Source organism: Macaca mulatta, chromosome 10, assembly GCF_049350105.2.
Source record: "Macaca mulatta isolate MMU2019108-1 chromosome 10, T2T-MMU8v2.0, whole genome shotgun sequence".
NCBI classification, from domain to species: domain Eukaryota; kingdom Metazoa; phylum Chordata; class Mammalia; order Primates; family Cercopithecidae; genus Macaca; species Macaca mulatta.
The window spans coordinates 20,247,926-20,264,613 of record NC_133415.1 but is presented as its reverse complement, the minus strand read 5'-3'; the positions used below and the strand labels follow the sequence as shown (position 1 = coordinate 20,264,613).

General features: G+C 49.8%; 1 protein-coding gene and 1 long non-coding RNA gene across 10 annotated transcripts in view; one reads left to right on the top strand and one right to left on the bottom strand.

Moving 5' to 3' along the window:
• The window catches only part of LIMK2 (LIM domain kinase 2), a 68,044-nt gene that overhangs the window by 45,007 nt on the left and 6,349 nt on the right, over window positions 1-16,688 (top strand). For 4 of the 9 annotated variants that reach the window (XM_015150059.3, XM_015150057.3, XM_077949975.1 and 1 more), the window contains 12 exons: window positions 935-1,070; window positions 2,093-2,202; window positions 2,855-3,043; window positions 4,772-4,877; window positions 5,233-5,429; window positions 8,427-8,613; window positions 9,458-9,544; window positions 10,266-10,397; window positions 10,610-10,666; window positions 13,577-13,642; window positions 15,244-15,418; window positions 16,167-16,222. In XM_015150059.3, the coding sequence (XP_015005545.2) occupies window positions 1,053-1,070; window positions 2,093-2,202; window positions 2,855-3,043; window positions 4,772-4,877; window positions 5,233-5,429; window positions 8,427-8,613; window positions 9,458-9,544; window positions 10,266-10,397; window positions 10,610-10,666; window positions 13,577-13,642; window positions 15,244-15,418; window positions 16,167-16,222 (1,380 nt within the window). In that variant the 5' untranslated portion in view covers window positions 935-1,052. Of the gene's footprint in view, window positions 1-934; window positions 1,071-2,092; window positions 2,203-2,854; window positions 3,044-4,771; window positions 4,878-5,232; window positions 5,430-8,426; window positions 8,614-9,457; window positions 9,545-10,265; window positions 10,433-10,569; window positions 10,667-13,576; window positions 14,602-14,683; window positions 14,939-15,202; window positions 15,419-16,166; window positions 16,223-16,688 lie in introns of those variants that run through there. The other 5 variants (XM_077949973.1, XM_077949974.1, XR_013399270.1 and 2 more) reach the window with 4 other exon arrangements.
• Window positions 399-9,458, bottom strand: LOC144331794 (uncharacterized). Its single transcript, XR_013399293.1, has 2 exons — window positions 9,264-9,458; window positions 399-1,251 (listed from the first exon to the last, which is right to left on the bottom strand). It is a non-coding gene; the product is annotated as an uncharacterized LOC144331794 (long non-coding RNA).

Below are 16,688 nucleotides of genomic sequence, written 5' to 3'. Positions count from 1 at the left end.
GTTATGCCACTTTGTGTCTCTCTCTCCCTCTGTCTATATACTTTCATTTATTTATTTTTGCTGAACTATTTCAGAGTAACTTAAATGCATCTTGACTTTTACCCTTAAATAGTTCAATATGTTTCTCCTAAGAATTCTCCTATATAAGTCAAATATCATCACATCTAAGAAAATTCACAGTAATTTTACAATATAATATTATAGTCCAAATCCAGATTTCCTCAGTTCCAAAAAATGTTCATGGCTGTTGCCTTTTTTAATCTAAATTTGAATCCAAGGTGTAGGCATCATATTTGGTTGCTGTGTCTCTAGGCTTTTTTAAATCTGTGCCTTTTCTTCTCCCCATGACTTTTTAGAAGAGTCAAGACCAGTTATCTTATAGAATAACCCACATTCTAGATTTGCCTGATTAGTTTTTTTATACTTAACATATTTTTGGCAAGAACATTACATTGGTAATGCTGTTGGTGATGGGTCAGTTTTGAAGAGTGGAGATGATCAAACTGCTTTTGTTCATTGAAATATCTGTCAAGACCAGAGGTCCTTAACTGGTGCCATAAATAGGTTTCAGAGAATCCTTTATATACACACACACACCCCCACCTAAATTATATACACATCTTCCTTATATGTGCATTTTTCTAAGGGAGGCTTCTTGGCTTTTATCAAATTCTCAGAGGGCTCCAAGACCCAAAGAGGTTGTGAAACACTAGTCTGTCCACTGAGGCAGGCAACACAGAGCTGGTTTCTGGGGCCTTATTCACTCTGAACCAGCTTCCCTTGGGGAGATAGCACAAGGCTGTAGCTTTCCCCCATCTTGGCTTTGGATCAAAGAGGACTGTCTATTTTGTTGTCAGACCTAGGAGCCAGGGACAGCCTATGTGGCCCGGTTCCAGGGATCCAGGAGAATTTCAGTTCTTGTCTTGCCTTTCAGGTGTTCAGAATGCCAGGATTCCCTCACCAACTGGTACTACGAGAAAGATGGGAAGCTCTACTGCCCCAAGGACTACTGGGGGAAGTTTGGGGAGTTCTGTCATGGGTGCTCCCTGCTGATGACAGGGCCTTTTATGGTGAGTGAGTCCCTTCATATCTGCCCCTCTTGGTCTTCAGAGTCCATTGACAGTGCTTCCAGTTCAGTCCATTGACAGTGCTTCCAGTTCCCCGTGGCTGTTCATCTTTTGGTCTTTCCATCAGCCAGGGCATCTCCCTTTATTCATTCATTCATTCAACCAGCAGGTATCAGCTGAGCACCTATTAAGTGAAAGGTAAGATCCTTCCCTCAAAGACTTAATAGTTTAGGCCGGGCGCGGTGGCTCACGCCTGTAATCCCAGCACTTTGGGAGGCCGAGACGGGCGGATCACGAGGTCAGGAGATCGAGACCATCCTGGCTAGCACGGTGAAACCCCATCTCTACTAAAAAATACAAAAAAAAAACTAGCCGGGCGAGGTGGCGGCGCCTGTAGTCCCAGCTACTCGGGAGGCTGAGGCAGGAGAATGGCATAAACCTGGGAGGCGGAGCTTGCAGTGAGCTGAGATCCGGCCACTGCACTCCAGCCTGGGCGACAGAGCGAGACTCCGTCTCAAAAAAAAAAAAGTTTAATGTTGGGAGTGGGAGGAGAGGCAGGCAGAGAGGAGACACAGTATAGTTGGATAAGGACCTCAAAGGAGACTGTTATAGGCTGAAAGGAGGATATACCTAGGTTGTGTTCAGGGAATAAGAAAAGGAGACTCTGGAATGGGCTGGCAGAGAGAGGTGCTACCTCTTATACCCACTCTGGACACAGGACTTTAAGCATAGTCACAGACTTGCTAACCCTGTATTGGAGGAACTGTGATCTTTTTTAGTGGGGATGATTACTTCTGGGGACTTGTTCTCATAACTGAAACGAAAACAGTTTTGTGCAGTCTCAGAAATGACAGGAGGTACCAATCTGACACTTTCTTTGGAAGCTCTAGGGCAGAGAGTGAAAGAGTGGATTTTGACTGGGGCCTTGATTGGAGGTCATTCACCTACCCCTGTCCTCACTCCAGCAACAGTGATAACTCACTTCCTTCCTCCCTTTGTGCACCCTTCTCCCCACCTGCTCACAGGTGGCTGGGGAGTTCAAGTACCACCCAGAGTGCTTTGCCTGTATGAGCTGCAAGGTGATCATCGAGGATGGGGATGCATATGCACTGGTGCAGCACGCCACCCTCTACTGGTAAGATGGTAGTCCTTTGTCTATCCTCTCCCATATAAGAGTGGCCTGGGGGAGGGACGGTGGCAGGGTGAGTTGGGCAGAGTGTTAGTGTAGTCAGAGCATTGGATTCCTATCACAGCAGTGCTCTTAACCAGCTCTTTAACTTGTAAGCAGAATGATTTACACATGTCTCTACCCTTTTTTCTTACCTACCTTGAAAATGTCTTCACTCTGCCCTGCAGTCCTCCCAGTGGGAGGCACCTTCAAGGAGGATCCCAGAACATTAAAGTCAAAGACCCCTTAGAGCTCACCCTGTCCAACCACCTTGGTTGATGAAAGAAGTCAGCCTGGAGCTCATGGAATAGAATAGTACAAGGGCAAGGTTCTCATTGTGAGTCAAAGGCAGAGTGAAGAGAACCCAGGCCATCTCACCCCAACCCAGGCCAATGTTCTTCCAAATATACCACTTGCTGCAGATCCAGCTCAGCACCCCCAGTCCCAGCCCACCCTGAGAACCCAGGCTCCTCATTCTGAGCAGCCAGCTAGAATCATGACAAAGAGGGTGGTAGTGAGACTATAGGTACTGTTGCTTAAAGCCACATGGTGCAGTGGTTGCTGGGGGGCTTCTGCATGGGACTCTAGCATCATACTCCCCCCTGTGCCCTCTCCCCAGTGGGAAGTGCCACAATGAGGTGGTGCTGGCACCTATGTTTGAGAGACTCTCCACAGAGTCTGTTCAGGACCAGCTGCCCTACTCTGTCACGCTCATCTCCATGCCAGCGACCACTGAAGGCAGGCGGGGCTTCTCTGTGTCCGTGGAGAGTGCCTGCTCCAACTACGCCACCACTGTGCAAGTGAAAGAGTAAGTATTTTGAGAACCCTTCAGCAGGGGTTCTTGAGCAGAGTCTGTAAATGGGCCTCAGAGGGCTTAGATCTCCAAAGTCTCATGCAGAACTCCCTTTATTCTCATCTCATATCTTTCTCCTGGACCCCACTATGCTGTAACCACACCTGGGCCTTGGCACTTATTGTTCTCTCTGTCCAGGCTACTTCCTACCAGATACTTAAGGCCAGAATCACTCATCTTTCAGGTGTCAGGTTTCAGATCATGTTTGCTCTTTGAAATTATCTGGCTTGATTATGTGTATTAGTTGTTTATCTTCTTTCCCCTCCACTAGAATGTAAATTCCAGAAGGAACTTGCTGTCTTGTTCAGTGCTGCATGCCCAGGGCTTGGAACAGTACCTGGCATATAGTAGGAGTTGGTTGATTATTATTTTGTCAGTTGAGAGAGTGAACGGAGAAAATGTGGTCTATGGCCCAAAAGAATTTAAGACCCTATCCTAGATTGAGGCCAGAGACCAGATGGAGAAAGAGTCTGTGTCTATCTCATACCAGTAATGTCGTACCTCTGGCTGCTTACCATGTAAATGTTGATTTTGCATCTACCATGTGTTGGACACTAGGCTAGTGCTTGCACAGTAGGTGAAAGATACTAGAGTTTGGGAAGGCAGGAGCAGCTAAAGTCTGTTCTACCACCTCATTAGATGAAGAGGAGAGGGAATTGTGTTCAGGGCAGAGGGAGAAACATTCTCCAAAAGTGGGAGTCTTAATCATGTCTGATGTAGGTTGGGTGTGGCCAAAAAAGGGGCTGTTAAGCATACAGAGGGCCTGGATTATGAAGATCCAGCAGATCCATTGAGAGTTTAAGCAGCAAGCTGTTGTGACCAAGTTAACATTTTAGAAGGATCACTGGTACGGAGGTTGGATTGGAGAGGGGAAAGCCTAGAGGTATACAGACCAGTTAGGAAGCTGTTGTAGGCTGGGCATGGTGGCTCATGCCTGTAATCTCAGGACTTTGGGAGGCTGAGGTGGGAGGATTGCTTGAGGCCAGGAGTTCAAGACCAACCTGGCCAATATAGCAAGACCCCATCTCTATTTTTTAAAATTAAAAGTCCAGATATAAGGCCGGGTGCGGTGGCTCACGCCTGTAATCCCAGCACTTTGGGAGGCTAAGGCGGGCGGATCACAAGGTCAGGAGATCGAGACCACGGTGAAACCCCATCTCTACTAAAAGTACAAAAAAAATTAGCCGGGCGCGGTGGCGGGCGCCTGTAGTCCCAGCTACTCAAGAGGCTGAGGCATGAGAATTGCCTGAGCCTGGGAGGCGGAGGTTGCAGTGAGCCCAGATCATGCCATTGCACTCCAGCCTGGATGACAGAGTAAGACACCATCTCAAAAAAAAATTAAAGTTAAAAAAAAAAAAAAGAAGCTATTACAGTGATCCAGGTAAGAGATGTGAATAACTACAATGATGGAAAGAAGGCAGAGTTCTTAGAGATGGGAGTAGGAGAGGGATGAGGGAACTCCAAATGGGGAAGATGATGTCCAAGTTTCTGGCTTAGGCCACAGGGTGGGTGGCAATTCCCTTCACTGAGATGGGGCATCCTAGAAAAGGTGTTGCCTTTCCATGTGGATATCCTGGGCCCTTTAGGGGCAACTGGTGGCCTGGGACCTTCCCTGCACAAGCAGAATTGGTCAAGCAGGTTTTTAGGACATCTTTACCCTGCCTCAACTTTTGTCTGGCCCAGGGTCAACCGGATGCACATCAGTCCCAACAATCGCAATGCCATCCACCCTGGGGACCGCATCCTGGAGATCAATGGGACCCCGGTCTGCACACTTCGAGTGGAGGAGGTAGAGTGTGTGTCTAATCTGTCTTGTGAGGGTGGGACATGGAATAGATCCTCTGGGAAATCAGGCTATAGCCTTTACCTTTTCCTACCGCCAGCCCATCTCTTTGTCTTAGCATTGAGCCTGTGACCACTGATGACTTATTACAGCTTAACAGGTTGCCAGGGTAGCAGGGATGGTTGACGGATGGGAGAGCTGACAGGATGCCAGGCAGAGGGCACTGTGAGGCCACTGACAGCTAGAGGCCACCATTAGCCAAGTTGAGCACTGGCCACACTGTGCCTGAGTCATCTGGGTTGGCCATGGGTGGCCTGGGATGGGGCAGCCTGTGGGAGCTTTATACTGCTCTTGGCCGCAGGTGGAGGATGCAATTAGCCAGACGAGCCAGACACTTCAGCTGTTGATTGAACATGACCCCGTCTCCCAACGCCTGGACCAGCTGCGGCTGGAGGCCCAGCTCGCTCCTCACATGCAGAATGCCGGACACCCCCACACCCTCAGCACCCTGGACACCAAGGAGAATCTGGAGGGGACACTGAGGAGACGTTCCCTGAGGTGCCACCTCCCACCCTGGCTCTGTCCTGTCCCATGTCTGTCTCTCAGATGAAGCTGAGCTGGCTTTCAGAAGCCTGCAGAGTTAGGAGAGGAACCAGCTGGCCAGGGACAAACTATGAGGATTGTGCTGACCCAGCTGCCCCTGTGGGGATCACAGTTTATAGCTAGAGCCTTTGTGGACCAGCTGTCTGCCAGGTTTCCTTAGAAACCGGAGGGTCAGGCTCTGCACTAAACTCCTAAGCTGGACAGGAGGTGGTGATGCTATACCCTGAAGAACAGCATGGCCTGTGGAGAAAGCATGGAGCTCAGAGCCTGGAGTAGGGGCACAGATGGGATTGAATAAATTGTGTAGAAAGACTTTGAAAACAATAAAGTAAAAGATGAATGAAAGTTTTTTAGACTTGAGGGACCAACAACCCCCAAACCCCAGATTCTGCCAGGTCCATGGAGAAGGAGCAGTTACCTTGAGTGGAAGGCCCAAGTAGGGAGACTTACAGAAAAGAAGTCAAGAGCACTGGCTCCCAGGCAGAAATACTGATACCCTACTAGGGTTTCAGGCTGAGCTCCTCCCTTCACATATCACTTCATTTCTCTGAGCCTGTTTCTGCATCTGTGACGTAAGATGGTAAGATAAAGGTGGCTGTCTCACCAATTATGTAAGACTTAAATGTGGAAAAGGACATAAAGTTGTATGGTGCTGCCATAGGGACAGCGTTCAGTAAATGTGACGCATTCTTAGTATCACTAAGAATCAGGTTCTTGGCCAGGCATGGCGGCTCGTGCCTGTAATCCCAACACTCTGGGAGGCCTAGGTAGGAGGATTGCTTCAGCACAGGAGTTTGAGACCAGCCTGGGCAACATAATGAGACACTGTCTCTACCAAAAAAATTGTTTTTAATTAGATGGGCAGGGCATTGTGGCTCACACTTGTAATCCCAGCACTTTGGGAGGCCAAGGCCAGAGGATTGCTTGAGGCCAGGAGTTCAAACGCAGCCTGGGCAATATTCCTGTCTCTACAAAGAAGAAAAAAGTTAACTGGGCATGTTGGCGCATGCCTGTAATCCCAGCTATTCGAGAGGCTTAGGAGGAGGATTGCCTGAGCCCAGGAGTTCAAGGCTGCAGTGAGCCTTGATCACACCACTGCACTACTACAGCTTGGGCAACAGAGTGAGACATTGTCCCCCCCAAAAAAGGTAGTTTTTTGTTTGTTTGTTTGTTTTAATCCACTCTCCTCACCAAACAAAGTTAGGGCCCTCTCAGCTGGCATGTGTTGGAAACAGTGCCCTCCCCTCAAATTGCTCCCCTCACTCCCACTGCCTCTTGGCCTTGATCAGTATGATGAAATTAGTGGGAGGCAGGGCAACATAGGGCAGAGAAGAACTAGAAATTCATGGCCTGGAAAAGGGAAGATTTGGGAGTGGCCAGATACCTGTAGAGCCACCATGCAGAGGAGGGGGGCAGCTAACTTTGTGTGCTCTGGTGGGCATGGTCAGCAGGAGGCAGAGCAAAAGAACAAGGGTAAGAAAACCTGTAGGGCAGGACAAGCCAAGAGGCATCCAGCGTCAGTCCTCTCTGGGTAGCCCAAGTAAAGCAGGAGCATACCCCGGAGAGAAAGTTCACAGGGCTGTTCACCTGCAGTGCTGTGGACTTCAACCTTCTTGTCCCTCCTTCAGTAAGTGAAACTATAGTCATTGACCATGACTATTATCTACCGCTTTTGAAAATGTAAACATAGTAACTTTATTGCTATAAAAATCATATATGCTTATCATCTTAAAATTCAGGAAACATGGACAGGTACAAAGATGTGCAAAATATCATCCAAAATCCCATTTGCTGGCCAGGCATGGTGGCTCACGCCTGTAATCCCAGCACTTTGGGAGGCCGAGGCGGGTGGATCACAAGGTCAGGAGTTTGAGGCTAGTCTGGCCAATATGGTGAAACCCCATCTCTACTAAAAATACAAAAATTAGAGCCAGGTGCTGTGGCTTACGCCTGTAATCCCAGCACTTAGGGAGGCCAGGACAGGTGGATTGTGAGGTCAGGAGTTCAAGACCAACCTGGCCAACATGGTGAAACCCCATCTCTACTTAAAAAAAACACAAAAATTATTTGGGCGTGGTGGCACGTGCCTGTAATCCCAGCTACTTGGGAGGCTGAGGCAGGAGAATCGCTTGAACCCGGGGGGCAGAGGTTGCAGTGAGTGGAGATCCCACCATTGCACTTCAGCCTGGGTGACAGAGCGAGACTCTGTCAAAAAAAAAAAATTAGCCAGGCGTGGTGGTGTGCACCTGTAGTCTCAGCTACTTGGGAGGCTGAGGCAGGAGAATTGCTTGAACCTGGGAGATGAAGGTTGCAGTGAGCCGAGATCGTGCCATTGCACTCCAGCCTGGGCGACAGAGCAAGACTCTGTCTCAAAAATAATAGTAATAACTAGCCGGGCCTGGTGGCACATGCCTGTAGTCCCAGTTACTCAGGAGGCTGGGGCACAAGACTCATGTGAACCAGGGAGACAGAGGTTGCAGTGAGCCAAGATCACACCACTGCACTCCAGCCTGGTTGACAGAGTGAGACTCTGTCTCAAAAAAAAAAAAAAAAAATCCCATTTGCTCATTTTTTGGATACTAGTATAACTATCACTCTAAACCAGTTAGTACCTTAAATCAAGCAAATATGGGAGATGGTGAATTACCATCTGCAGTCTTGTCATATATGTCATATACTGAGCATTATAAGCTAGTAGAATCTAGTTAATTGTTCTATGTGTGATGTACGTAGAGTTCCCATTTTGAATGTGTTTTTACTATGCTTAAATAAATGACTGATGTTAGCAACCCCAAAATGATACATCTGATGTAAGAGCCCCTGTTCCCCAATAATAACATCTAAACTATAGACACTGGAATGAACAGGTGCCCCTAAGATTCCTTCCTCCAGGGTTTCTTGGCCAGTCTCTGAGGACTACGCATCCCTACCCCCATCTTTCCTCATCTTTAGGCGCAGTAACAGCATCTCCAGGTCCCCTGGCCCCAGCTCCCCAAAGGAGCCCCTGCTGTTCAGCCGTGACATCAGCCGCTCAGAATCCCTTCGTTGTTCCAGCAGCTATTCACAGCAGATCTTCCGGCCCTGTGACCTAATCCACGGGGAGGTCCTGGGGAAGGGCTTCTTTGGGCAGGCTATCAAGGTGAGCGCAGGTAGCAAATACTTTGCTCTTCTGCCCCCAGTCCCTCTCTCAATGTCTTTCGGGGATTTCTCATCACTTGGCCCCACCCCACACCCTGCAGGACGCCAGGCCTCCTTCCTGGCTTTGGGTGATGGTGTGAGAGGCTTCACCCCTACCCAGGCCACCTAAGGTCAGTGTTACTGTTACAGTGAGCTTGTGGACCTAGAGATCCAGGTTGGGTTGAGCTGTGCCTGTGGCTCTCCTGCCTCCAGTCAGTGGGTGTTTGTTAGGTGCCTACAGACCTCAGTACCGGGCATGCTACAAGGAGCACACGGGAATGGCTCCTGCCTCCCTGGTGAACAGTCTCAGGGACTAACCTCTCTCTTTCTCTCCTCCTCCTCCTCCTCTGCTGAGAACTGGGAGGGGGGGTCAGGTAAGCCATGTGTCTCAGCTTGCAGGGGCAGCAGGGCTGGAGAGCTCACCCCTGACCCACCCAGCTCCCTGGTGCATGTCTCTGGCACTGACCTTCCTGCCCCCAGATTTCTGTTCACTCAAGAGACTCACTCCTATGCCAGATGACCAGAGCCCCTGCTTGGCTTGGCAGCGTCCCCTCCTGCCTCCTTCCCCACTTCCCTTTTCTCGGTTCTTGCCTCTCCTCCGTGCATGCCCACCTCTCCAGAAAAGAGGGTATGGTTCCATCTGAGTCCCACGTTGCTCCACGCTGCATCTTCCACACATGAACTCTGTCAGTCTGACCCGGCTCAGTGTGCCCTCCAAGGGATGGGATGGCCAGCTGCATAGATTTTCTCAAACAGTTCTCCAGAACTTCTGGTCTCAGCACCGTTAACAGTCACCCTCCCTGTAGGTGACACACAAAGCCACGGGCAAAGTGATGGTCATGAAAGAGTTAATTCGATGTGATGAGGAGACCCAGAAAACTTTTCTGACTGAGGTAAGAAGATGGAGGGGGCCCGGGAGGTTGGTGTCACCATTGGAAGAGAGAAGACCTTACAAATAATGGCTTCAAGAGGAAATACAGTTTGGAATCACTGTCTTAAAGACTAAGCAGAAAAGAGCCCTAGAGGAATATCCCACTCCCTCTAAATTACAGCATAATTATTTGTTCAATGAACACTTACTAAAAGCAACACAAAGAGGATACAAGGGATGCAGTAACAAAAGATACATGGTTCAGAGAAGCTCTCAGGTTATGAGGATGATGGACATGAAAACACGCCAGTTTAGTACAACTCGATGTTATAATCCTTACCTGAATGCCCTGCTAAGGGAACCTGGAGGGGGAGCTCCCTGAGCACTCACACTCCTTGGGCATTTACAGTTTTCACCATCCCTCCCAAGTTACTTCATGGAGCAACGTCAGTTGGGGACACCTGTGGTCCGGGTACTGCCCTCCAAGCTACTTGGCCACTCCCACCCCAGTTCCCCCAGTGCAGTTCCTAGAAAGGCAGGATCCCAAGGGTAAGGTCCGTGAAGCCATCTCCATCTATATGGTGGTGGTCTTCCCTCATCCTGATCTTAGTGCCCTGTCATATCACAAGAGAGGCAGTAGGAGATACAGGTGGTAACACTTGTCAGGCTGATTCCCTGGAGGGAAGGGGTAAGGAAGACATAGAAGTTAACAGCCAGCTTTCCTTGGCTTCCCTGACCCCCAGGTGAAAGTGATGCGCAGCCTGGACCACCCCAATGTGCTCAAGTTCATTGGTGTGCTGTACAAGGATAAGAAGCTGAACCTGCTGACAGAGTACATTGAGGGGGGCACACTGAAGGACTTCCTGCGCAACATGGTGAGTACACCACCCCATAGTCTCCAGGAGCCTTGGTATGTTGTCATGGTCAAAGGCCAGAGGGGCCCTGCTTTGCCCCCAAAGGACCATGCTGGGTGGGACTGAGCATAGACAGGGAGGCTTCACTAGGAGACCACATTGACCCATAGGGCCTGGACCATGAGTGGGATAGGGCTCAACAACCTCTGATAATCATTTCCCCCATTCTGCAGGATCCGTTCCCCTGGCAGCAGAAGGTCAGGTTTGCCAAAGGAATTGCCTCCGGAATGGTGAGTCCCACCAACAAACCTGCCAGCAGGGCGAGAGTAGGGAGAGATGTGAGAATTGTGGGCTTCATTGGAATGTAGAGACCCCTTCCTGTGCCACTTGTGTGGGCTGGGTCAGCAGCTATTCATTGAATTTGTCTCTGCCACTGAAACTGGCCCCAGCTAACTGTTCTCAGCTCACAGCCCTATTCTCAAAGAATTACACATCTCTAAGAGCAAACAGGGCACAGACAAGGCAAACTAGAGAGGCAACTGTAGCCTGAGATGGCCCTGGCTTGCCGTCACAGGTGTTCAGGTGCTGAGGGCCCCTTGGACCAAGTAGAGCACCTCACTGCCTAGGAAATCAATGAAGGGGAAATGAGTTCTAGCGGAGCCCTGAAGGATCAGAATTGGATAAAGTTCTATTGGCGGAGAGGCTCCAAGATTGAAGTGACAGGAGCAAAGACCTGGGAGGAAAGAGGAGAAAATCATCTATTTTACCTGGAAACAAATGATTCCAAGCATAGAAATATAACAGCTGACAAGTACTGAGTGCCCTCTATATGCTAGGCACTGAACTGAGGGATTAATGTGCATGCGCATGTTTATTCCTCATAACCACCTTAGTTTCCAGATAAGCTGGACTGGAAAGGGACAGAGCTGGGATCCTGGGCTCATCAGTCTGGTTACCAAACCTGAGACTTTAGCCACTGCCCTTCACATGGGGGTCCACAAAGATAGTAGTAGTCTGGAACAGTTTGGGGGTACGTTAGGGTCGCTGTGTTTTAAGCTAAGGAGTTGTGGACTATATTTAGGAGACAGATGTAAAAGAGTTTTTTGGTTGACTGGCTTTTTGGTTTTTTTGTTTTTGTTTTTTTGTTTTTTTTTCCTGTTTCTGGGGCTTGAATCAGGAAGGGTGTTTTTTTGTTGTTGTTTTGAGACAGAATCTTGCTCTGTTGCCCAGGTTGGAGTGCAGTGGCATGATCATGGCTCACTACAACCTCGACCTCCTGGGCTCAAGCAATCCTCCTGCCTTAGCCTCCCAAGTAGCTGGGACTAGAGGTGTATACCACCACACCTAATTTTTTGAATTTTTTTTTTTTTTGTAGAGATAGGTTCTCACTTTGTCACCCAGGCTAATCTCAAACTCCTGGGCTCAAGCATTCCTCCTGCCTCAGCCTCCCAAAGTGTTGGGATTACAGTTGTGAGCCACCGTGCCTGGCAGGAAAAGATTTTTAAGCAAGAAAGCTTAAGAGTTGTGGTTTTTCCAAAATGAGTCTGGGCTGGCACAGTGGCTCATGCCTGTAATCCCAGCACTTTTTTGGGAGGCCAAGGTGAGTGGATCACTTGAGGTCAGGAGTTTGAGACCAGCCTGGCCAACATGATGAAACCCTGTTTCTACTAAAGAAAAAAATACAAAAATTAGCTGGACGCGGTGGTGCACGCCTATAGTCCCAGCTACTCAGGAGGCCGAGGCAGGAGAATAGCTTGAACCTGGGAGGCGGAAGTTGCAGTGAGCCAAGATCACACCACTGCATTCCAGCCTGGGTGACAGAGCGAGACTTCATCTCAAAAAAAAAAAAAAAGAGAGTCTGATGTGGTTAGTAGGTTGAGGTGGAATGCGGAGGGTCCAGAGAATGGAGACCTGCAAAGGGGGCTAATGACACATTTCAGATTTCTGAATTAAGGTAGTGGCTGTGGGGACAGGAGCCTGGGAGGCAGGGTGGAGTCAGAATGGAGAGACTAGTTGGCAGTGAGGGAACAGGAGGAGGAGGAGGAGTTATGAGTGGCTTGAGGTGTCACTTATCAGACGTTTTGGGGCATGGGGGATGGTACTGATGGTTGAGGAACCGGTTTGGGAAGAGCTACATTGATGCCTGCTGTTCTGTGCTAGCAGAACCTATCAGCATCATCTGGGCAGGAAACTGGCTCCATGAGACTAGAGCTTAGGGAGAGGCTGCTAGTCACCTAATCTGCAGAGAAGGGGCAGTTGGAGCTGTGGGACAGAAGAGGCATCCATGTGGCTGGTAGGGGTGTCTCAGCTTGTGAAAAGGAGATGGCTTTGAGCAGGGCTGACATTGAAAAGGCTGGAAGAAAAAAACAGACACACAAGAGTCTCAGGAGCAGGTAGCATAAGAAAGGTGTAGACAGTCTTTGAGGAGCACTTCCTCAGACAGGCAAGCAGGCAGGTCATGAGCTGTAGTGATTCAGGAAGAGCTCCCTGGGTGTGTGAGCAGCTCCAGGAGCCTAAGGGATGAAAGCAGTATTGCATGGGGCTGGAGAGCAGGGAGTGGCTCCTTCTATATTTGCAAGGGAAGGGAAGGAGAAAGGAAGTTGCTCCTGAGAGTGACAAGAACCAGTGGTGGAGGCCTGGAGAGGGGACATAACAAACAAATTTGTTTACAAACATTTTGGTAGGAAGGGGGAGAGCTTAAAGTTTAGACAGTTGGGGAAAGTGGAGTCGTAGGGGAAGTCAATGTCTGAAAGACAGCTAGCTGGAGCAAGAAGTCACTTCTCTGTTGCACGCAGGAAGGATTCAAAGTGGCTCAAGCCAGGGATCGGGAGAGTGGGGAGGAGGGAGCAGCCTGGATCAGGGTAAAGTGGGTAGAGGTGGAGGGACTGCTGCAACGTCAAGGGTTCTGTGAAGTTGTGGACAAGGAGAGAGCAGTGAGGGCTTTGGCCAGTCACTGTGCTAGTGATTGGTGAACCAAAGGATGGACAGGAGATGGCAGCAGAGAAGCAGAGGAAGCCCAGGCTTCCTGTTAGTGTTGGAACAAGGGAGTGACCACAGGAGGCCCTGGCCCTGTTGTCCAGGTTGGGTTCTGAAGCTGGGTGGGCATGGCCTGGTAGGAGAGCATCTGTGGCCCCCAATTCCAGAATCAGGGTCTAGTTGATTTGCCAGTCCTTTAGCCTCAGCTCATGCTTCTGTTCCAGGCCTATTTGCACTCAATGTGTATCATCCACCGGGATCTGAACTCTCACAACTGCCTCATCAAGTTGGTATGTCCCACTGCTCTGGGCCTGGCCTCCAGGGTCCTATCCTTCCTGGCTTCCTTGTCACAAAGGAGGCTGACTTGTCCCCTCTGGCTAGAGGGCAGAGGTGTTGCCTAGAAGCTCCTATCCTGCTTCTTCCAATGCCCTTCTCTGTCTTCTGGGAGCTCCCAGAGACACACAGACATAATTTTACCTTCTCTCATTAGCAACCTTTGAAATCATTCAGAAGTTTGTTGACTATATGTAGAGCCCTGTCGTTTTACCTGCTTTTGCCCCATAATAGTCTTGTAAAGCAGCTTATTGCTGACCCCGTTTTACAGTGGTGGCACTTGAAGCCTCAGCCTGAGGCCACTGAGCTAGTAAATTTTCAGGGACCAGTTTGAGACGAGCATTCCTCCCACTGCGCCTCAGCTGTGGTGGTTACAATGTTATTTGTCTTATTGACTTGCTATCTGACTTCCTGGGTGTCTACCAGCTGGCCCTGGCTCTGCCCTCTAGACCCACACCACGCAATCTTCATTCCTTTCCCACATGACTGCCCTGTAGCCATTCAAAGAGCTTGTCTCCCCCAAGTCTCCCCACCTACTGCCTCCTCCTTGCCTTTTTCTGTCTTATCCTGGTTCTAGCCACTGCCTGAAATCCTTTTAGGAATAAGGCTGGACGGGGAAAAACAAAAGCAACCCCCTGTCCCACCTCTGAGTTCCACTCTCCAAGTCCCTGAACCTCACCTCCAGGGCTCTAGTGGCTCTGCCATGAACCCCACTGTGGGCTAGGAATCTGCTGTGCTCAGATACCAGACCCTCAGAAACAAATGCGTTTTCTGTTTTGTTTTGTTTTTTAGATGGAGTCTCATTCTGTTTCCCAGGCTGGAGTTCAGTGGCGCGATCTTGGCTTACTGTAACCTCCACCTCCTGGGTTCTAGTGATTCTTCTGCTTTGGCCTCCCAAGCAGCTAGAGCTACAGGCGTGTGCCACCATGCCCAGCTAATTTTTTTTTTTTTTTTTTTTTTTTTTTTTTTTTGAGACGGAGTCTTGCTCTGTCGCCCAGGCTGGAGTGCAGTGGCCGGATCTCAGCTCACTGCAAGCTCTGCCTCCCAGGTTTACGCCATTCTCCTGCCTCAGCCTCCCGTGTAGCTGGGACTACAGGCGCCCGCTACCTCGCCCAGCTAGTTTTTTGTATTTTTTAGTAGAGACGGGGTTTCACCGTGTTAGCCAGGATGGTCTCAATCTCCTGACCTCGTGATCCGCCCGTCTCGGCCTCCCAAAGTGCTGGGATTACAGACTTGAGCCACCGCGCCCGGCCTTTTTTTTTTTTTTTTTTTTTTTGTATTTTTACTAGAGACGGGGTTTCACCAGTTGGCCAGGCTGGTCTTGAACAACTGACCTCAGGTGATTCACCCGCCTTGGCCTCCCAAAGTTCTGGGATTACAGGCGTAAGCCACCGCACCCGGCCTGAGTGTGTCTATTTGATAGAGCTTTCTGCTCTGATTCTCCCTTGCTGTACACCTTTTCTCCCCTTCTCAGTGGCTTCTCTTGCCTATACCTCCTCCCCAGGGCCAGGTTTGAGAACATCCCCACGAAGTCCCCACCTTGCTTTTATTCTACCAGGACAAGACTGTGGTGGTGGCAGACTTTGGGCTGTCACGGCTCATAGTGGAAGAGAGGAAAAGGCCCCCCATGGAGAAGGCCACCACCAAGAAACGCACCTTGCGCAAGAACGACCGCAAGAAGCGCTACACGGTGGTGGGAAACCCCTACTGGATGGCCCCTGAGATGCTGAATGGTGAGTCCTGAAGCCCTGGAGGGGACACCTGCAGAGGGAGGACAGATGCCGCCCTTGCATCAGAGCCCTAGGAACTCCAGGGGAGGCCTGTGAAGTGTAGGACCAGATACCCAGAGCTGAGGATATTTTTCCCTTGCCAGGAGGGGCCTCACGAATTAGCTCCCTGAGCTTAGGGGGCTGGGAACTAATCAGTGTCCCATCCTCGGGGATAAGGTGAGGTCTGACTGTGGCATTTGTGCCTCAGGGATTGCTGAGAGCTCAGGCTACTGTCCCAGCTTTAGCAGTCTCTCTCCGTGGTGAGAACTGAAGTGTGGTGCCCTCTGGTGGATAATGCTCAAACCAACCAGAGATGCTGGTTGGCATTCTTGAAATTAGGGTTGTGAGACCTCAGAAATGGTCTGAATATAATCCATTTTGGAGTCTGAGGCCCAGAGAAATTCGGTGAATTGCCTAGGAGCACACAGCTGGCTAATGGCAGAGCCTGGATGAATCCTAGTCTGGTTCTTTTCCACTTTAACATGCAGTTTCATCCTAGGCAGTGTTATGTTATAAGGGCTCTTCAAGGCAGGTCACCTAGGGCTGAGGAAGGACTATTTTCAGGTGATGTCTGTGCAGGACAGCTTGTGGGGTGTCCCTGCAGAACCTGTTCTAGCCCTGGTTCTTAGCTGTGGCTTAGATTGACCCTAGACCCAGTGCAGAGCAGGTAAGGGATGTAAACTTAACAGCGTGCTCTCCTGTGTTCCCCAAGGAAAGAGCTATGATGAGACGGTGGATATCTTCTCCTTTGGGATCGTTCTCTGTGAGGTGAGCTCTGGCACCAAGGCCATGCCTGAGGCAGCAGGCCTAGCAGCTCTGCCTTCCCTCAGAACTGGGGCTTCTCCTTCTAGGGATGACTAGCTTGACTAAAATCAACATGGGTGTAGGGTTTTATGGTTTATAACGCATCTGCACATCTTTGCCACATTCGTGTTTCATTGGTCCTAAGAGGAGGACTGGCAGGGTTTTTTTGTTTTAGATGGAGTCTCGCTTTGTTGCCCAGGCTGGAGTGCAGTGGCACAATCTGGGCTCACTGCAAACTCCGCCTTCTGGGTTCAAGTGATTCTCCTGCCTCAGCCTCCCAAGTAGCTGGGACTACAGGCACACACCACCATGCCTGGCTAATTTTTGTATTCTTAGTAGAGACAGGGTTTCACCATGTTGGCCAGGCTGGTCTTAACTCCAGACCTCAGGTGATCCACCCGCCTTGGCCTCTCAAAGGGCTAGAATTACA